At 39.5% G+C, this 21,775-nt stretch overlaps 2 protein-coding genes across 3 annotated transcripts; one reads left to right on the forward strand and one right to left on the reverse strand.

Annotated features, from left to right (window-relative positions):
- Positions 1-50: 50 nt before the first annotated feature.
- On the reverse strand, positions 51-1,977 carry bola3 (bolA family member 3). The gene is made up of 4 exons (XM_051379510.1): positions 1,813-1,977; positions 1,569-1,695; positions 1,122-1,210; positions 51-513 (listed from the first exon to the last, which is right to left on the reverse strand). The coding sequence occupies exons 1-4, from the start codon at positions 1,879-1,881 to the stop codon at positions 448-450; spliced, it is 351 nt and encodes a 116-aa protein (XP_051235470.1). The 5' UTR covers positions 1,882-1,977; the 3' UTR covers positions 51-447.
- Positions 1,978-1,979: 2 nt separating this feature from the next.
- LOC127351705 (polycystic kidney disease protein 1-like 2) lies at positions 1,980-20,192 on the forward strand. Of its 2 annotated transcripts, none has more exons than XM_051379506.1 (41): positions 1,980-3,836; positions 4,485-4,643; positions 4,733-4,921; positions 5,527-5,637; positions 6,100-6,247; positions 6,330-6,559; positions 6,656-7,066; positions 7,165-7,292; positions 7,403-7,547; positions 8,432-8,630; positions 8,798-8,909; positions 8,993-9,134; positions 9,239-9,472; positions 9,949-10,091; positions 10,181-10,360; positions 10,454-10,591; positions 10,977-11,123; positions 11,224-11,348; positions 11,443-11,563; positions 11,876-12,004; positions 12,089-12,314; positions 12,585-12,775; positions 12,880-13,110; positions 13,531-13,632; positions 13,753-13,931; positions 14,016-14,162; positions 14,291-14,490; positions 14,594-14,820; positions 14,901-15,117; positions 15,734-16,206; positions 16,583-16,679; positions 16,768-16,908; positions 17,001-17,186; positions 17,634-17,964; positions 18,128-18,261; positions 18,355-18,482; positions 18,561-18,721; positions 18,961-19,171; positions 19,270-19,371; positions 19,458-19,589; positions 19,704-20,192. In XM_051379506.1, the coding sequence occupies exons 1-41, from the start codon at positions 3,515-3,517 to the stop codon at positions 19,863-19,865; spliced, it is 7,491 nt and encodes a 2,496-aa protein (XP_051235466.1). In that variant the 5' UTR covers positions 1,980-3,514; the 3' UTR covers positions 19,866-20,192. The 2 variants fall into 2 exon arrangements, with proteins under 2 accessions (XP_051235466.1, XP_051235467.1); XM_051379507.1 differs by having other exon boundaries at positions 8,435-8,630.
- The last annotated feature ends 1,583 nt before the right edge of the window (positions 20,193-21,775 follow it).

Consider the following 21,775-nt stretch of genomic DNA (forward strand, 5'->3'; position numbering starts at 1 on the left):
TTTTAAATCATTGTGTTAGTGGCATTGCAAAATAATGCTCCACAAACTGATTTTGGGTTTGTAGCAATCCTCCGCTATTCAGGATGGTTGTATTTATTACTTCTTCAAATGCATATCACTACACCAGCATCATTATCAACCCTGAGAAGACCCCACATTGGGAAGAAATCTACATGACTTGACATTTTACTAGCATTTAGTCATTTTGTGCGTATTGTAGCCTTCACCAGTTTTATACAGAGTAGAGTAGCAGATATGTCACTACTTAAAAAAAAGAAAAAGAAACGATAACTTAGTGTAATCTTACATTTCTTACACATTTCACACTGTTAATGTGTAACTGACAACATGTCCTGCTGTCACTGGCACCTTAACAATTATCATGGAATTCCTTAAATACACAATATCCTCTTTAAAACTGTACATTCAGTCATGGATGGACTTTCTCTAATGTTTTGGAACATCAGTAAATATTCGCAGTCCATGCATTCCTTGAATCTCCTCCTTGAGTGCCTGCAGAGGACAAAACACAACGTGAATGAGTAAAATTCAGCTTCAACAAACACACATGTTCATCACAAACATGTTCTTTAAAGTTCAGGAGATAATCAGTCATTAATAATAGTAATACACATTTATTTTGAATTTGTATGGGCTTTATGTTCTGTGAAAGCCAGTGTATGTTATGTTCGTGATCAACTTTACTAGAAAAAAATAAATGAAAATTTGAGAAAGAGTCAGATCTGTTGTTTGTTTATCTTGTGTTAACAATAGTGATGTCAGTTAGATTTGGTTAAAACAGATCTGTGGAATATTAAAATCATCCATCAGGTGAGCACAAACTTTATGTTACTTATTTTTAAAATACAGAAATGTGCAATTATTGGTTATCTTATTGGTATCGGCCAAGAGAAAGAGGTTATCATATGGGCTGGGCAAAAAAATCCATATCGTACATCCCTAATGTAAAATTACAGAAGCATGGTTGACAGACAGATATGGACCACAGCACACAAGCTCAAGTACATTTAAGTACAAAGAATAAATAACTAAGATTTGTTCTACTCATTATTTTACACTGCCACAGGTAAGGTGCCAGGCAGATTGTTATAGTGATTTACCTGATTGACTAATTGGTGTTGCTGGATTGTCCTTTTTCCTTTGAACTCACTGGACTCTATATGGATCTCGTACATGGCCCCACAACCACCTGAACACAACAGAGGAAAACACAAACAACACAAACAACACTGTCATTTCCCAAATGTTTGTTTTGACCACCTGGTTTCCAACAACAGATCTAAATAATAATCTAAATTGTGGATGCATTGAACATCTGGAATATATCAATTTAATGAAAAGGTAAAGTATTAGGGGTGTGAACATTGCATGCAGTGTTAACATCACAACTTCAGTCAAGAGCTGGAACAAGCTCACACAGAATTAACACATAATTACTTCACAGTTTATCAGGTTCACTTGAGGGGAAACAATAAGGATACACTTTTTTTTTTTTTTTCCAGCATCCAAACCGGATGTGGTGTCACACTAAATAACTCTGCATTTACCCGATATATCCACAACTTTGAGCGACGAGGCTGACGGAAACTTCTCCTTCAGTATCTTGGCGATGCGGACCTCACCGTCCGTCTGCGTGGACAGACATCTCTGCACCTGGCCCGAAACAACGACGACCTGCGGAGGAGGCAGAAACGAGGAGCGATCAGCAGCGTCAAGTTTTCTTTAGCAAGCCGCTGTTTGCATCACAGACTGGCGCTGCTTGTGGCGCAGAGACGAATAAAGTGCATTTACTGGATCACTGCGGAGAACCCGGAGGACGGAGGTCACTGTGCTGCTCAGGCTCCTTTTACAAGCCCACATGTTGTGTGAAAGTGCGGCGTCCGGTTAACTGTGGGACGTTTCTTAAAATCCTCACTGGTTTATTCAATAAGTCATGTCCTCAGAGAGATTCGGCTCACTAATATGACGTCAAACATCCGGGTATTGTACGGGTTTCAGTCAATGAGGTGTGAGCAGTGTTGGGTAATAGCTCATTACTAGTAATAATATTACTGTCCCCAGTAACTAGTAGTGTATCTAATTACTAATAAACGTCAGTAATAACATTACAGTTACACTTACAATATTATTTCTGTTGTCACTCTGCAACAATCCAGTCACTGTAAGGGACACAATTACCAGTTTTGTGGGAAGTGGCAGAAAAGTAATTTAAGTAGTAGTGTAACTAAGTACTGTTGGCAGGGAGTAATAAGTAAAGTAATTATATTACGTTTTAAAAGAATAATGAGTAATATATTTTTTGAGTAACTAACCCAACACTGGGAATGAGTGATTGATTTTGAGGTATTGAAGTTAATAAATTAAAATAGTTGCAGACCTTTATGAACTTTGCTTATGGTTTAATTTTAGAGGTTTTATTATATTTATATATCAAACTAGAACTATCTGTTTAAGCTGTTTCTTAAAATAAAGGAGGTTAAGTCTTTTGCAGCAGCCATTTTGCATGAAATAGTAGTGTAAACACAGGTGTTACCAATGATAACTAATCATTATTATAATTAAATCTAAGATAATCAAGGTCCAGCTCCATTTAGTGTAGCAGAGCCTTTCTGGTGAGCCTACAGCAGCACACACACTCTGTTTGACCTGAAGGGAACAGAACCTTAATTAGTATCATTGGTAACACCTGCTGTGTTTACCCTACCATTTCATGTCAACGTGGCTGCTGTGAAAGAGGTCCATTTTGACTTCACACAGCAAGTTTTACTGATAACAACAATAACAATAGTGCTGTTCTATTAAAATGTCCAAGTAAGACACAACCGTGTGGCAGTGCGCCAACATGCACAGTACCAGGACCCTGAAGTCAACGCACCTAAATGGAAGTCAGCAATAGTTTATTTAACCTTTCCTACTGTCATGTCATGAAATTCCGTCCAGGAAAAAAGGCCTATAGTCTTAAAATGGCATACACAAATGAAATGCAGTTAAGTTATTAGTAACACCTGTGCTTGTAACATTTTAACAAATTATTTACTAATGTTTAGTTAGGGAGTTAACCCCATGTAAAGGTAAAGGCTTCCATCTTTTAGCTTTAATGTTTTTTAGTTCAACCATATCAGTCTGAACAACAACAGACCCATTGGACAGTCAAGGCCTCTGGCTCCTTTTAAAGTTAGGATTGACATTTTCATGGTAGGAACAAGTCTGAATGAGAAGCTTATCTCACTCTGCAGGTTGTGGACCCCGACATTAATGGAGGCAGAGGAGCAATTAGTGGCTGTTGACAGTGGGCTCTAGTTCCCTTTCACTACAGGCCTGAGCTTTGTTTGTGCACAAGAATTATGGCCACAACACAAAGCTGGACAGCAATCATGGAAGTCATCCTAATGTCAGAAATAATCCTAAAGAGCTGAGTGTCAGAGCCACTGACGTCAGTGCCCTTTAAAGACGTGATGTTACCAGAGAGTCTCACCAGTGTACAGGTGCAGGCATGGAAAGCACCACTTTGTCCACACTGGCTCTCATGGTTCTTTTCCTCAGCTGGGCTTGTTATGCTGAGGAGGATACAGAGGCTCTCTCCTGCCCAGAACACCAGGAGGGGTTTGATGACTCTTGCTATGAGTTTGTGGGTCTGCAGCGATCCTTCCTCAGTTCCCAAGAATGGTGTGAGCGAGGCGGGGGACACCTGGCATTCATCCTGAATGATGAAACACAGCAGTTCCTTCAGAAGCACCTGGAGCCGGGGAAGGACTGGTGGCTTGGTCTGGCACCCGCAGCTCCAAACCTCACGCTCGACTCTGCTGCCACTGAGGGTGAGAGGGGCATGTGGACAGGGGAATTGACACAGCATGATCTTTAATGGCTCTATGTAGATTTTTTGTGAAATTACATGTATTTGAGTGCTATGATATAGGCCAGCTGGCATAAAAGTGCTAAATATTATTCATAAAAGCCTGCAATATTCTTGAAAACTTACCATTTTGGTATCTATCTTTTTACACATCTGTGATCAATGATTATCTAATAACTGAGAGAAACATGTCAGAAATGAAGATTATCGCCTGAGCTGCTATCTCATCTGGCAGCTTGCATTTCCATTGTATACCTCTTTAATGTGTTTGTTTACTGACATTTGTTAGAAGACTGGCACATTTGGATATCTCCCTCAAGCAGCAGGTGTCATTAGAGATAATTCTCATTCATTTGAACGTTTCAATAGGGCTGCTGTCAAGTGGCCTGATTTACAAATGTGTCTTTTTTTCCCCTTTACAGAGCCAGCTCAATCCATTGCTTTGTTTTATGGTCCCTAAATTGCATCTTAACAATTAACTTACCAGAGAGAAAAGATATGGAGAATTACCTTGTCTTAACATCTGCAGTGACAATGTCTTCTGCAGCATTTTGCTCAAGTAACAGAATTCAAGATAAAAGATAAATGGTGTAATTTGGTCCTTTCCCAGGTTCCCTTGCATGGCTGGATGGCTCAGATGTCAGCTATAGTAACTGGATGAACATGCCAGATGCACAAGATGCCTGCGGACATATTATGAGACATTCAGGCTTCCAGTGGGAAGCCACAGGGAACTGTAGCCAGGAACTCAACTTCATTTGCCAGTTTGGTATGCATTCCTAAATAAATCGCCGTATACCATTAAACTTATGTTGTGTTTGCTCTATTTGTAGAATTATATAATTTTTCCCCCTTTAGATTCTGGGAGATCTATCGCATGTGCTGGCCAAAATGCAACATTGCAGTGTGGTTCTGGTCAAGTTATAGAGATAGATGACAGCTTCTATGGACGGAAAACACTTCACTACTGCCGATCCAAACTCACTGCCTCGCCCACATCCGTTCAGGAGGAGTGCAGCTGGATAGATGTGATGGATTCTGTAACAGGTATTATGAATTATATAAACGTTTTTTTAATAAACATGAAATGCCTTTTTATGTTCTGCAAACACAAAAGTGGCTATGATAAAAACATGTATAGATCTGGTTGCTCCTCTTTTGTTTTAAAGGCATATTACAGTCAAATTTACGGGGACACATTCGGCTTTCTTAAAGCACCTTTAACAAAAGTACTAGTTAAAACCTAAAAAGAATCATATCACAACCTACGTTTTTGTGCTTTGTGTCAAACACAAAAACCATGATTGCCCTGTGACTGCAGACAAATGGATTACGCATTCAGAAAAGGCATTAGATAAATCCCCTTCTAGGAGCTGAATAGATGGGCTTTGGGTGTAAATATACATTCACCATCATATCAGTGGCATTAGTTAAGCTGGTGGAGTTCATGCAATTACTAAGCAAATAGTTGCTTATTACATCTCTTTAAAGAGATATTAGACCCTTTCATTAGAGGGTTATAGATTATTTAAATTCAGTAGGATGACAATTGAATAGTGTTGTGCTTTTTAAAATTACAAAAACAATATTTTCAAGGCCCCTCAGTCAGTCCACAAAACATTGCCATTTACTTGACTTCTGTGCCATTACAGCCCATTGCCGCGGACTGCAGGCGTGCCAGGCTCCAGTGGACCTGAGCTCCTTTGGTGAACCCTGTCCTGTGCTGGGAAGTTACCTGTCTGTAGAGTACCGCTGCAAACATGGTCAGATTTTTCCTTTCCTTTTCTCTTAGCATTTTCCTCTCTAAAATGATACTATGGATCACTATTCTGGAGAAGAGTAGACAAAATAAATGTTGCCATATTACAGTAACTAGCAATATATTTGATTTGTTTTATTGCCATACATAGTTGGTCTCCTTAGGTTTATGTGCAGTTCACAGCCCATTTGGAGTTAGCCAAAGTTGAGGTTGATGTTGTCACTCTCAGATTATGTACTGTATGTCTTGTTTTCTTCTTTTCAACCAAATTTTCTATTCTTCCCTTTTCATGTACTTTGCCAAAAGACCTATGTAGCCTCTCAAGCTGGACTTGCAAGCTGACCAACTCAGTCAAATTATTGCCTCACTGTTTTTAATTAGAAAAGTGGATTTAGATAAATAAAAAAAGTTATATTTATTGTACCAATGAACATAAATTCAAATTGACGGTGTCATTTCCTCTCAGGACTCCACCTGTTGATGAGCAAGCTGGTGGCTGTCTTTGATAATGTCACCATCACTGTGAAGTGGCTCCTTCATCCTTTTCAGGGAAACCTTACATGCATACTGAATGCTGGAGATGGCCACACTATTGATCCATACAGCCCAGTGGAGTGAGCAAGACTTTACCTTCAGTCATAGATTTGTGTAACTGTGTTTAACTGTATTTAATCATTAACTTTTCCTGTTTCACAGGATGGAGAGCACTATTATGCACAAATTCAGCCGTCCCGGTGTTTTCATGGTTGGAGTGGAGTGTTCTACCAGTGACTGGCATGTTACAGCCCAGAAAGCCATAACTGTTCAGGAGCCTGTTAGAGAGTTTGGTGTCATTAAGTGCTATAGCAGGAATATGTCAACAGATGGCACTAAATGCAATGCGCTCCATGGTTGGCCTGTTCAGATCCAGGTTATGGTAGAGGCAGGTGAGTCACTCTAACACAGTAGGGTGATAAATGCTTCCCAAAAAAATTATTTAATGAAATACAGAATAATGTGACCCCCCTTTTTTCTGTGAATAGGTACAAATGTTTCCTACACAATTCAACTTGGAGACCATGTACTTGCAAACCTGTCCGTGGACACAGGAATCACACCCCACAATATTACGCTGAGTGCAAGTGTGGTGGAGAAGGTTGGACATGGCTGCCACAACCTGACACTAACTGCCTCTAACAGGGTCACAGCCCACCCAGTGTCCACTGATCTGGAGCTGTGTCTGAGGGAGCCTATCGAAGGCCTGCAGGCCTCGGTGATAGCAGAGGAAGGTCAGTGTCCAGACTCTGCTGATCTCATCATTGGGGTGTCGTTGGAGAGAGGAGCTCCTGTGGAGCTGCTCTTCACTCTGACTGGAGCCAGGGACACTCTCTCTGAGACCAGAGACATGCTCAATGGTAGCTTACAAGCTTATACCTTCTCCAGCCCACTTGAAGGTACTTAGAGACTAAGCTGTACTCTAATTAAATGAATGACACACAGTAAATAATACATGCACGCTCAATGCTCTTAAATCCAAACTCTTTTGATGAAGGACTGTTGAAGGTGAATGTACAAGCCCTGAATGCTTTCTCTGCCTCTGATGTGGATGTGGACTTAGAGAACATACTTCAGGCTTGCCAGAATTACTCTGATCGTTCCTCAAATGAACATGGAGACACAGTATGTAGAAGATTAATTTCAAACAATAATGAACATTTAATTATAAATAATGTATGTACAGGTGTTTACTTGTTTCTGTACCAGCTCAATCACTTTGTTTTCATCTACAGACAGATAATATGAATGTCGAAGACTCTAATGACTTGAAAATAATTGCTACTCCAGACACTGTGGTTGAGTACAACCAGAGTCTCACACTGAGTGTAACTGGAACTGACCTACCCAGCAAAGGACTCACATTTGAATGGAATTGTAGTAAGTGCAACAATTAATTGATCACTGAGCATTTTAATTGTGTTAGTTTTTAACAGTTGAATCATAATTAAAGTAGTTACAGGGGGTGAACACAATTAAAAAAACACAGACAATCCAAAACAATAACATCCTAGAACAGCGAGGCTTTAGTATTTGTGACTGTGAGAACTTTTCCATGCACCTTATGAGTCATAGTCTAATTACCAGGATATGAATTTCCCATCCAACATGACAAAAAAAAAAACTGGTTATTCAGCTCCTTGCATACATGATTCTAACAGTATCTAGGTTCTGATCATTTGTCTCAAGTGTGGCTTTCATTCCTCCCCATTCAGCTATGTCTGTTATTCTGTACCAACTGAGTTTCCTCAGTTTGGTCTCTGGCTTTCTGGACACTGCTGTATTTTTCACACAGCTGGATTTGGTTCTCCCATTTTACCACCAGTAGTAGAAGATAAGCAATTTATCCTTACAAGTGTCCAACTTTCACTCTCATTCCAGCAGAACTGGTGCCGGATGTTCAGTTTAATTTCAGTGTAGGTCACCACTACTAGCTTAATCATCATGTTTTCATCACAATGATCAGGAATCTGCCTAAGGTCTCAAAACCGGTTTACATGTTAACAACAAACACACCTCCAAAAATCTGATCCTAGCTGGGACACTAGTGCACATGTAAACACACCCACTGTGTCAAACGAGTGTTGACTCAGTTAGGTGGTAGTTTCTAATGTCGTAGTCAGTGGCTCTGTTCAATGGGTTTCATTATGTTGTTGTTATTTTTTGTAAATATGCTATAATAATGCTGTGGTTCATATTTGTCTATATGACAGCGGCACTGTAATCTCTATTTTAAAGTCCTGCCTCTGTTTCTTTCCGTACAGAAGGAAACTGCAAATGCACAAACACAACAATGGAAGAAACTCATGTTATAGAAAAAGAGTGCCTTCCAGATCCCTTTGATATTTTCAAATATGCTTTAACTGTGAGGAGAACAACCTGGTTTAGGAAATGGGGTGACTTTGGTTCAGCTTCAAAGTGCATCACTGTTGCTCCAAAGGAATTCACAGATGTCACCATCAGGTAGAAGGCGACAATTTACAAAAAAAAGCTCTGATATTCTCAAAATAATTATTCTGCAGGTTTTTGGCAGGTTTTTGACATACAAAATTATTATTATTATTATTATTATTATTATTGAGTTATAATTGAAACATGTTATAGTTATATATTTACTTTTATTCTCGCAGTTGTGATAATTGTGCTTCGATAAATGTGAGTGACCACGTGAAGCTAAGACTGAGCTGTGTGACAACTTGCCCAGATGTAGTTTGGTATATTGAGGACCCCAAACCTTTGACGGTAAGTCTGGAACAGCTCTCAGACTGATTTGAAACTCTGATTAACAAATCACAGTGTCAAACCTTATTATGATCTTTTTCCAGGATGACCTGCAAAAATGTTACTCCAGAGCAGGAAGAAGGCCACCTATTGAGAAGCAGGATGGCAACACTGAATATGTCATAAATAGCCAACATCTGAAAGTTTCGAGGGACACATTGCACAACATCAGTGTGATTGCTTATGGTGCGTTTTCAGCTCATAGTCAATTTTTAGATAGCGCTTTTGAACACCTTTTTGTTCAAGGCTTTGAAGCTGATTTACAAAATGTATGTTTTTCTTTTTTACAGGCAAAAAACAGCCAGGTTTTGCAAAGTACACTCTTCCTATACCAGGTCCTGAACCAACTGAACCAGCTGCTCAGTTGGTCTCGGGGGTAACAGCTGATGCACCTACAGACCCCAGCCCCCCCTTCTGCAGCATCTCTCCACCGACAGGAACAGTTCTCGATGCTTTTGACATTACCTGCAAAGCGAGCTCTTTCTGCTCTACAGGATGTTTGTATTGCTTCAAAACAGACACAGGTGAGAATGTGATTGTGAAAGAATGAGAAGAAAGCAGGAGTATACATCTGTTGGGAGGAAGTGAGGAAAAGGCAGATCAAGGTTTGTTGATGTTAGATATGGAGGAGTTGAGGTTGAAACAGGTTGCTTCAGCATCTGAGACAGACATGTTGCCATATCATTTGTGTCAGTTAGTTGCATATGCATGTTACAAACATATCCCAGAGTAAAACAAGTTTTGGATTTGGTTGAGAATAAAGAGAAAAAAATGTGTTTTGATTATTGTTACTTCCCTGACTTGACCCTTACTGTACGGAGTGAGGTATGCTCAGAGTTTAACACTAGCATTTCTACATTCATCTGCTGAACGAAGAAAAGAAGAAAGAAGACTTTCTGTGATTCATTTTAGTGCTTTGGCCATCTAGCAACCTATGTGCAGATAAATGTTTGAGAATTAATCACAACCGTTTTACAAAATTGTCTCTTTTATCTTTAAGGCAAACATCTGCGCTGCAGTAATGCACATGAGGTGAAATCTGTCTTCCTGCCACTCGGAGATAAGAACAATAACTACAGTTTGTCTGTTGTGGTGACTGTGAAAAATGAAGACAAGAAAGCCACCATAACTATCTCCACTCAGGTTTGTCATCTACCAGTAATCATGTACCTTAGAGAAAGAAGGAGCATTACAGAAATACAAATAGAAAAAGTCTGTTTATGTTCCTCAAGGTACGGAAAAGCAGCTCCAGCACCTCTGTGGAGGCTCTCCAATCTGCAGTAGAGGATACTGTGAGTCAGTTAGAGCAGCAGGGTCTGCTCTCTGGTGAGGCTCTCGGACAAATGTTTACTTCAGTGTCTGATGTGCTGAATACAGAGCCCAGCCAAGATCAGAAGGATGCAAGGACGAAGGTAAGAGAATGATATTAGTGAGCCTAGTGCAACTTGTATTGTTAGTCAAGCGGAGAGCACCATGATGTTAATCAGCACTTCCTACTCTTTCAGCTCAGAGAGCAAATGTTGACCAAAATGACGACAGTTCTGCTGGACTCACCCAGCAACACAACTCAGGAAGTGCAAGTGACAGCCAGAGCTGTGGCTGGACTCACTCAGCGCCCAGAAGAGCTCAGTCCCACTGCTCAAGTACAGTACAGTACAGTCAGCAATATAAAACATACTTCAAATTATAAGTTACATAGAATCTACACACTGTAAGAGTTCATTCCTTCCTCGCCTAAAAGGTTTAGGTTAGAAGAGAATTGTATCTTTAACATTCAGATGAGTATAGCAACACCAGTAGGTGTATGACCTCTGAATTGTCACAAAACAAAAAATGAAGACAGAAAGATGTTATACACCTCAGTTTTTTGAGAATGAACTCTGGAGCTTAATAAGTGCAATCAGCAGCAACATGCAGACCAGGTTGTGAAGCATTTTGACCAATAAATAAAATGTGTTGCTCTAAGTATAATATATGTTCATCAGTAAATCAACTCTAATCTTTTCTGTCGCTTTATCTCCTCTCCAGGAAGAAGCGAGTTCATTGTTGGTAGACCTCAGCTCCTCCCTCAACGCTATCAGTGTTAATCAGGATGGCGGAGATGATGGAGAAGTTGTGCAAGCAGCTACACCAATAGTTGAAGCAGCCAGTAATATTTTGAATGTTTCATTAAATGTAAGGATAAAACTATCACTGCTATTGCTAAATATCTGTTTTCCCTCATTCCTTTGTGGTTTATATGTTAAGATATAAGATATAATGTGTTTTTCCTCAGAAAAAAGTCTCAGATTTTCTTCTCACTGGGATAAACAATGTTCAAAGTGCTTTGCTGAATAATAAAAAGCTGAATGGAGAGCCTGCCATAATTGATTCTGGTCATATCAGTGTGTATGTCAACAGGTGAGAGATTACTGATACTGTCAAAAACATTTACTTAACAATAAACCAAGGTTTTCTGAAATTACTAAGATAATTCTGATTCTGCTTCTTGCAGAGTGTCTCCAGAAAACATGCAAATGCAGGATATAAATGTCCAGAAGAACAGCTCCACCAGATTTTCCTTCCCCACTCTGCCCGCTCACATTGTCTCTCCAGGGGAGCCAGTGGATGTCAGGGTAAGTGTGTGCACAGCAGAGGGACACATTTACAGTGGGGTTTGAAGATGCCACCTGATGTTTGTCATCATAATGTGTTTATGGCCCCTTTTCAAGTGTATTGTACATGTAGAACTCTGTGTAGATTTGGAATGTATAAGCTGTGGTTTTCTTTATTGTTGAACTTCCATAATGTCTGGACCAGTTAGAAAAGCTAAAAAGAACATTGCAGAGAGAAATACTGAGCCATATTGTCAGCAAAAAGAAGCAAGAATTGTAGACAAAGGCCACATCAGATCTGGTTTGGTTCACCCTATGCCTCCTTCTTCCTAGATGATGAGTTTTGAGACAAATCCATATTCTTGGAAGGAGGAAAACATTACGGGAACTGTAGGATCCATCTCTCTCACCAGAGTGAATGGCACTGTCATTCCTGTAGAGAACCTACCTGAGGAGATAGAGGTAATATTTGTTGTAGAGATACTTTTTACTTTGGATAATGTTCGTAGGCTGTTCGGATTAATGTTAAGTTTTCTGTCTTTTCAGATTCTCCTACCAAGGCTTGACGTTGGGCAGGAGAATAGCACAGTCTTGGACCTTGCCAATTTCAGCACATTAATAATTGACGTTCCCTCACCGGATGTAACTCTGGTGCTGAAAATGGAGCCGTCTGAAGACATTTCCTTCATGCTATTCCTGGGATGTAAAGATTATCCAAATGATGAGAATTATGTAGCCAAGACTCAGATCCCTCTAGAGAATTCCCCGGATGGTAAAATTAAAACTAGTAGATTTGCTTTTTGTAGCATACATGATATGACAGAAAGTCACATTTAATCTATACTACTAATTAATGATGGTGACTCCAGTGGTTTCATATCCTTTTTGGGTGAAATAATTTTGACAGGCTGCCTTACACTAACAATCAATACATGTAAACTGCCATAATCATTGATATCACAGTGAGAGAATTTGTTAAATTTCTACATGTAAGCCTGCATTTGTGTTTTTGTATACTAACATATCTGTCATTTTAACACAGAGGAGAAATATACCTGGGTGCTGAGTCCCACAGACAGGTCAGGAGATGTTGGAGTGCACTACCTTGTTATGAAACCTATTGTAGAACCAGGCATCAAATCCATCAATGCCACTGTCACTGTAATTTCCATCGCTGCCCAGTGCAAATACTGGAATGAAACTGAGTCTTCTTGGAGTGAAGATGGCTGCAGAGTGAGTCAAAATAAATAAAACGTCCTGACGTGAGTCAAAATAAATAAAACATCCTTGAAAAGTGAGCTGTAAAGTTTGACCAGCTGTTTTATTTTTTTGTACAGGTCGGTCCGCTCACCACGCCGTTGGTCACTCAGTGCCTCTGTAACCACTTAACTTTCTTTGGCAGCTCTTTCTTTGTCATGCCGAACTTGGTGGACGTGTCACGCACTGCAGAGCTTTTTGCTACATTCACTAACAATCCTGTGGTGGTGTGTTTTGTGGGGGCCATCTTTGCTGCTTATCTCCTGGTGGTGGTGTGGGCACGCAGGAAAGACATCCAGGACTCAGCCAAGGTAACTTTCAGTGAAGTTCTAAATGCCAGACCGTTTTGTAAGTCTGATTCAGACATTCTTCACATATATAATATGAAACCCTCAAATTATCTGCTCCACAGCAAAATACCTCATTAGTTAACACTTGCATTTGAGACATCACTGTACTGTTTTAACTTAAGATCCCTATTTTGAGTCCCACATGTGTTTCATATCTTGTTCACAACTGATCAAGATTCAAGACCTCATTGTATGTTTTGTGCATTGAACCTTGTTTTGTAAAGAGCATCAATGTTTATATATCAATTAATTATTACATGGTCTTTGATTGAAATGCCTTTCATTGCTTCATTTATCTTCTATTTAATACTTCACTTTATGTCATTGCATTTACCAGATTTAAGAAAGAAAAAAACACTGTGTCTTTGCACTCACTTGTAGGTCAAGATAACAGTGCTTGAGGATAATGACCCCTTGGCAGAGTATCGTTATATGTTGAACTTCAGCACAGGGCACCGGCATGGTGCGTCCACCTCCTCTCAGGTCAGTAACGCCTGTTAGAGCTTAGAGGGACTCACAGAAACATAACATGTCAACATTTAATGCCGCATTTATGAGGCTGACACATCTCACGGCATCCCTGTCCATCGTGATTTGTTTTAGGTGACGATAACTCTGCAGGGTACAGAGGGAGAAAGTGAGCCCCACCACCTGACGGACTCTGAGAAGCCAGTGTTTGAGAGGGGTGGGGTGGACATGTTTCTGCTGACCACACACTTTTCCCTTGGAGATCTGCAGAGCATTAGGCTGTGGCATGACAACTCAGGAGCACATCCTGCATGGTATGGGTTAGAGGTCAAGACGGCTGTAGTTAAGTGTGTACTGTTGCTATAAGTACGGTAGCTAACTAATGATGATACATGCAGGTATGTCAACAAAGTAATGGTGCAAGATCTGGAGAGCGGTCAGAAATGGCACTTCCTGTGTAACTCCTGGCTGGCTGTAGATGTAGGAGAGTGCACTCTTGACAAAGTCTTCCCAGTCGCATCGGAGATGGACTTGAAGAGGTTTAGGTAAGACCAGCTATGGAGCTGGTAAAAACAAATAAATAAATTTTAAAAAAATTGGCTTGATTGTGTATCATTGTCTATTTATTATTTCTCCCAAATCCAAATGTTGTTGTTTTTTCAATACTTTCTAGTAACTTGTTCTTTATGAAGACAGCCAAGGATTTCCGTGACGGCCACATCTGGTTCTCTGTCATTAGTCGGCCTCCCTGTAGCACTTTCACACGTGTGCAGCGAGTGTCCTGCTGTTTTTCCCTACTGCTGTGTACCATGCTGACCAGCATCATGTTCTGGGGCATCCCCACTGACCCTTCTGAGCAGACCATGGACCTGGGTTGGTAACAAAACGCACTCTACAGACTACATTAAGACGTACAATTCTGATTACTTTATTATACAATAGAATACTTTCAAATTAGTAACACTTTACTTTGCAGGTCACATCGAGTTCACCTGGCAACAAGTTATGATCGGAATTCAAAGTTCAATCATCATGTTTCCCATCAATCTCCTCATTGTGAGTATCTTCAGAAACACTCGTCCCCGAGAGAAGGCCACCAAAGCGGACACGTCTAAACAGGGGAAGACTGGTCGAGTTTCTCCTTCACAGACTTCTTCCCCTCTGAAAGAGCTGAAGGACATCACACCAGATACTGTGATCAAGGTGAGGAAACATATCCCTATCAGTGATTTGAAATGAAAAATAATTGTTGTCTAAAGTGCTTGATGTGGTTTCTCCATTAGGACATAAAGAGAATTGCTCAGTCACTCTCAAAGGCTATGAAGAGTCCCCTTCCTGACCTGGAGCTCCGGCCTGGTCAGCAGTCTGACATCAACACTCTGCTGTCTCTGGTGGAGGACATCATCAGACAGCAGAACCGGGCGGCTGGAGACTTTTACACTGACGCCTCTAAGAGGGATCGCTCAATGATCCTCAGTTTACGTGCAGTTAATCTACAAGGTAAACAGCAACACAACTTTTACTATACTCTTGATGTTTCCAATTTTGGAGGACCAGACTTATTAAATAAGTGAATGAATTGATATAATGGCCATTCAATAGATAGGACATATGTAAATAAATTACATACACATTGAGGAATAAATCTATTGTTATCTAAAAATATATACATTATTTTATCCTTTTTCTTTCTCTTCGGGATTTATTTTCTCTGGGGAAAATTTATTTGTCTTCATCCATCAGTTGAAAGATTGAATTATATATATATAAAATAGTATAGGACAAACTGTATGTTTTATTTGACATACAAATGACTGATCTGATGATGGTGATGTGATGTTATTGGTGGTCTGAATAAGGCTATACTTTAGTTTTCATACTGAACATGGCCTAATTATGGTCTCATTTGTGTACTGAAAGACATACAACACACACAATAATGCAACAACCTCAAAGAAAGTAAATTATGAAATTCCTCTGAATTTGTAATGTATAAATATGGTATGTTTACTTTCTAACAATGAGAACTTTCAATTGAACTGGTGACTTCTTTGTTGAAACATTGGCAAAATGCATTTGAAATCATAACTGAATAATGCTATTTTTGCGTGAACAGAAAACAGTGTGTGGGGGAGCCCTGAGAAGACTTCAGATGAAGTTCCAAAGAGGAGCAACAACAGCCGGTACCTGTACAGGCAGCTGCGCCATGTTGAGAAGGAGCTGGGTTTGTTGGGACCTACTCGTTTCCCAAACCCAGACAGCTACAACCGAGCCATGCAACAAGTTCAGGGAATGAAGGGTCTTCTGGACCACCATCACCCCTCGTCCAGCCTGGAAGGAGACCAGCTCGATGGGAGCCCCAGTCCAGAAGAGAGCATCAACGGAGACTCCACCAAAAAGAGCCGTCAAGGAGGGCTGCCATGGTGGTTTGTGTTTGTTGGCTGGATACTGGTGATTGCAACCAGTGGTGTGTCGGGATACTTCACCATGATGTATGGGCTGACGTACGGGAAAGACCGCTCTATAAGCTGGCTTATCTCAATGCTGGTCTCTTTCTTTGAGAGTCTCTTTATCACTCAACCTCTGAAGGTGAGAGACATTACAGTTCATGGTCACAATACAGAGATAACAATAATATCATTGCAAATGTTTACAAAGGAATTTATTAAGTGAGCTTGGAACATCCAGAATTTCATGGTCATGTACTGACTGCAATAATGACTATGTTCATTTCTTCTGCTACTTCTTGTCACACACCGCAGCATATTAGCAAATGTCACAACAAGTTTTTATTGTCGAAAATATAAATATCAATTAATGAATTGTTTTATATGCATTTTCAAGGCTTTTCGGGGCCCTCACAGAAGTTTCTATCTTTACTACAGAACATATATACTGTATTTATAATACATTGATCATTATGAGGTCATCTTGTATTGAAGTCTGAAAATCTCTTCCATCACAGGTTCTTGGTTTTGCTGCTTTTTTTGCTCTTGTTCTGAAGAAAGTTGACCAGGAGGAGTACGGAGAGCCTCAGATAGATGAGAGCCTGAGAGACACAGGTCATTTTTTTTTCTCCAGTTTTCCATTTTGTTGCATTGTTTTGTGCAAAAAAAACCCAAACATGTTTATACAATATTCCTCTCTTAGACGATCCTGATGCGGTGCGTGCAGCAAGAAGAGACAGCACATGCAGTTTCTATCAGCCACCACCTCCCACTGACATCGAGAGAATGAGGAACAACATGATTAAAGAGCAGAAAGTCTTCGCCCTCATACGGGAGATTCTTGGTAGGAGAGCCACGTACACATACGTAACAACACAGGAAGTTATGTAATAGAGTTTGACATGCTAAGATGTGAGATATTTGTTTGTGATATAGCCTACGTGGGATTTATGTGGATGTTGCTCCTGGTGGCATACGGTCAGAGGGACCCCAACGCTTACTTTCTGACCCAACACATCCGACAGAGCTTCAGCAAAGACATCTCAGACAGTATGAGTATTCAGGATGTGTTCAACTGGGCAAACACAACTCTGCTGAGCAACCTGTTTGGAGAGCACCCAGGTCAGTATGTTGATGTAAATTATTTAACTATCTTAATTTTTCTTACATTTTTAGTTCATTTGGTAAAAAAATATATCGACTCATTGTAGTTCAATATTGCCGTTTAGCCAAATTTTCTCCAAGTAGATTAGAACCAACAATAAATCCAAAATTACTACAAATTGGGTCTGACAATGAAATATTAAGAGTTATGATGATGATAATATATAAAAGGATTGCACATTTATATGTTGGACTACATATTAAAATGTTCTCCAATCACCCCCTATGGGTCTTAGTAGTACTGTACGTAAATATTATCTATAACATTGAAAAGATATGAAAAGGCTTAGTTAATTGTGACCAATAATACAGTCCAACATAATTAACTGTCTTATCTGCAAAAAATGGTTTCACAGACGATGAAATAAGATGTGTTTGTTCCTGTTACCTAAAAATCTATTACAGGATTCATCACGGATGGAAACTCCAAACTGGTGGGTAACGCTCGTCTTCGCCAGGTGAGGGTGCATAAAAACTCCTGCCACGTGGCTCCTTCCATGCAACAGTATGAGCAGGAGTGCCACACTCCGTATTCATGGGAGTTGGAGGACATGGGCTCCTACGGTCCAGCCTGGAGCCACCTTTTGACTGATAACGCTTCACTGAACATTCACAGCCCATGGACGTACCAGTCCCAGGGTAAACTGAGGGCCTACCCCATCTGGGGCAGTGTGATGCTCTACAGAGGAGGAGGGTTTGTGGTAGATCTGGGACCAGATATACATAATTCAAGCAGGTAGGCATTATAATACATTCAATTAACTGAAATTAACTCAAAAGAATGACAGACGTAGTTGACTGACAGAAGATAAATCATCAAAAATTGTAATAATCAATGAGAATTTAGTTTTAAGGTGTAACATTTATAAAATTATTTAACCATGTTTTTCTCTTTGTAGATCCCTTCAGTATCTTTATGACAACACCTGGTTTGATGTGTACACCCAAGCAGTCTTTGTGGAGTTCACTGTGTACAATGCCAACGTCAACCTCTTCTGCATTGTCACACTCATGCTGGAGACCACAGCCATCGGTAGATAGCGCATGTTTAGCTTCTGTGTGAGAGCTGCACCGAAACTTTAAATATCATAAGAATCATGTTGTATGTCACTTTCGCTTCTCGCAGGAGCTTTCCTGTTCCGCAGTGAGCTTCAGAGCGTGCGTCTTTACCAGTCGACTGGCGGGCTTCACCTCTTCGTCATGGCCTCTGAAGCCATCTACTTCCTCTTCATCATCTATTACATGTTTGTCCAGGTATGAAATCATTATTGAATCTAGTACCATTACTAGTAATAATAATTAAGTTGCTCACACAGACTCTCCTCCTGACAGGGAAAGCTGATGAAGCAGCAGAGATGGGCTTATTTCAAGAGTAAGTGGAACCTGCTCGAGCTGGCGATCATCATTCTCAGCTGGAGCGCGCTGTCTGTCTTTATCAAGAGGACTTTACTGGGAAAGCGGGACATTGAGTACTACCAGGACAACAAAGACCAGTAAGCAAATAAGAAAAAACATAGAAGTATATATTCAAGATTCTTAAAGTTAGTATGAACAACAAGTTTCATTCTTCTATTGTGAATTTTGCTTATTTATTTTCAATTTTTTAAAATCAAATCATCAAATCAATGAATAGAAAAAGATTATAAGTCAACTATAATTTCCTCAATTTATTGAAAACATTTTTCAATAGATTGTTAAAACAAGGCTATGTCCTATCTTGCTTTGTCTCCAGATATGCGAGTTTCCATGAGACTGCCAAGGCTGATGCAGTGCTGGGGTATCTGATTGCCTTCCTGGTGCTGTTGGCTACAGTCAAACTGTGGCACCTGCTGAGACTGAACCCAAAGCTGCACATGATCACAGCCACGCTGCAGCGAGCCTGGACTGATATTTCAGGCTTCCTGGTGGTCATGACCATCATGTTTCTGGCTTACTCCATTGCTGTGAGCAGTTTCCCACACATATGCTTTATTTTTTTATTTTTAACAGAACAAACTAAAAAGATGGTTATTAACACAGATATAAACTTTCCACGTTTCAGTCTAACCTGATGTATGGGTGGAAGCTATACTCCTATCGCACTCTGCTGGATGCTGCGCAGACTATGATCAGCCTGCAGCTTGGCATTTTTAACTACAAAGAGGTTAGTGTGAGGCTAATATAATTGTACCACAGCAGATTATTACAGCTGACCCTTCTTCAGTGTATGTCCTTCTCCTGATACCTCAGGTTCTGAATTACAATCCAGTGCTTGGTGCTTTCCTCATCGGCTCATGCATTGTGTTCATGACCTTTGTGGTGCTGAACCTCTTCATCTCTGTCATTCTGGTGGCATTCAGTCAAGAGCAGATACATCACAAGGTAACTTACCCGTGATGAGTGTGAAATGTCTTATTGTACACGTGTTGTTAAAAGTAGTGAGATGTTACCATTACAGAAACAGCCTCTCATGACGTGATACTTCCTTTCATACAGCCTTCAGAAGAGGATGAGATTGTGGACATGATGCTGATGAAACTCTGCAGTTTGTTTGGACTCAAATGTAAGAAACAGGGGGGCAACTGCCTGACTGAGAGGCCAGTTGTTTCATCTGTTTCAAATAATGGACTCTCAACGATTTCTTCTGGCAATTTGTGAGGGTTGAAATGTTCCCACAGAATGCTTTGCTTCAGTTTTTGCTTGCCTTAGCTTGCTTCATTTATTCAACCCAACATGTTGTTACTTTGTGACTGAATATTAAGCCCTTGCTGGTCTGTAAATTATTAGCATTTTTTTTTTTACTGTTGCAGATCTGTCACTATTGTGGGAGAAGCTAAAATCTTATATGAGGATAATCCTCATGCTATGCACTGATGCACATTTAGACTGCAGTATGTTTTGCTAAGTAAATAAATTAAACATCTGTGTTTACTTGACCAACTCTTGTCCAAAATGCTTTTATTCAATAAAATCATTATTCATGGATACTGGTGAAATATTGTATTTGCATCAATCTGACTAATCTGATTCAGCTCAGATGTCAGATTAAATTCATAAACATAAACAGTCAAATCAGTAAGCATGAAGAAGATGCCAAATAATATTCCATTTCAGTGATAATTGTTGCTTATTATGAAACAAGTCCAGGGTTTTGTGATCACTTCCCCGAAGAATTATTTTTTTTTTGTAAACACTGTTGAACAAAAACAGGACGTAAGACTGACCATAATGTCTAACAAACAAAACAAAGTAGCAGTATGAAAATAATTATACAATCATACAACATTAAAAAAAATACGTGTACACTCTAGTACTCTCATTGCCATTCTTGTCTCAAAGGTAATGTTAACATGTATCCCTTTTAAGAAAGTATAAGGTTTCCTGATGTTACGGTACCTCTAACGCTTGCACTTCTGAGGAATGAAATAAAGGGTTTCCACGTTTCCTCAAACACATTCAGTATTCTCAATAAGTTATCTTCTCTAATACAATACATGATGCTGTTTCATTAACCCATTCTTTGATACCTGGCCTATTTGTTTTATTCCAATAAAGAGCAATAAGCTGTTTGGCTTGCAGGATACACATATCTGCAAGTATATGTTCCTTCTTTGGTTTTTAAGTTTGAAGGGTACAAGTTCAAAATCTTTCCAAAAATCCATTATTTCACCACATTCCCAAATACAATGATAAAGGGTTCCTTTATATTTGTTACAGGTAGTACATATGTCTGGTATATTGTTATATTGTTGTAATTTTACTGGTGTCACATATATACGTATTAACCAATTACATTGAAATAGTATTAGACGAGTACAGATTTACAGATTTCTGTGCATCTTCACAAACCGTGTTGCAATCCTCCAACATTATTTCCTCATTCACATCCTTACTCCATGCTTCTAACTTTCCCTTTGAAGACACCTGGGAACCAGAAATTAAGAAATCATAGAAAGGAGAAGTCAAACCTTTACTAAAACAGTCCTTTCTGACCTGTTCCTCCAGTGAGGAGAGGATGGGAATGTCATAAGTATGAGATTTTTAAGTTGAGATATCTAAGACATATATCATACAGCTTAGCAGACGCTTTGTCTGGATGTTATCAGATTCAACAAGATATCATTTTACTTCATGTATGTAGTCAAAATAAATAGTAATATGTAATATGATCTGGAGATCTGCGAATCATAAACATTAGTACGCACTTGATATCTATTGCCAAGTACCTTTAAATGCATTTTTACCATTTTTGCACTTTACCTGTGAATGGACGGTAAAATTAATCAAGTATGTTAGTATCATCAGATTTTTTCCATGTATAATCACTGGGACTTCTGCTGCCACCCCAATACATTGAAAGTTTTTAGAACAACTAATTTGTGATACGTAAAGCACAAAAGAATATATTTTAATTGAACTTAAATTAAAGTTTTAAAAGTAGTTTTCTACAATTGAAGCATCAATCAGTGATTTCTTTAACCTCCAGTGCATTGAGAAGGAGTGGATGTTTCAGTTATGAATATCTTAAAAGAATTTACCATTGTTGTGAGTTCACTGTGTACAATGCC

Source organism: Dicentrarchus labrax, unplaced genomic scaffold, assembly GCF_905237075.1.
Source record: "Dicentrarchus labrax unplaced genomic scaffold, dlabrax2021, whole genome shotgun sequence".
NCBI lineage: Eukaryota > Metazoa > Chordata > Actinopteri > Moronidae > Dicentrarchus > Dicentrarchus labrax.

Bases quoted from the DNA above. Each gene is read 5' to 3' on its own strand.
- bola3 (XM_051379510.1), bottom strand. From the start codon at position 1,881: ATGTGGGCTTGTAAAAGGAGCCTGAGCAGCACAGTGACCTCCGTCCTC. The intron at 1,696-1,812 runs GTAAATGCACTT...CCTCCTCCGCAG, and splicing joins GGGTTCTCCGCAGTGATCCA to GTCGTCGTTGTTTCGGGCCA. The intron at 514-1,121 runs GTAAATCACTAT...TGTCCTCTGCAG, and splicing joins AACACCAATTAGTCAATCAG to GCACTCAAGGAGGAGATTCA.
- LOC127351705 (XM_051379506.1), top strand. From the start codon at position 3,515: ATGGAAAGCACCACTTTGTCCACACTGGCTCTCATGGTTCTTTTCCTC. The intron at 3,837-4,484 runs GTGAGAGGGGCA...GTCCTTTCCCAG, and splicing joins CGACTCTGCTGCCACTGAGG to GTTCCCTTGCATGGCTGGAT. The intron at 15,118-15,733 runs GTAAACAGCAAC...TTGCGTGAACAG, and splicing joins ACGTGCAGTTAATCTACAAG to AAAACAGTGTGTGGGGGAGC.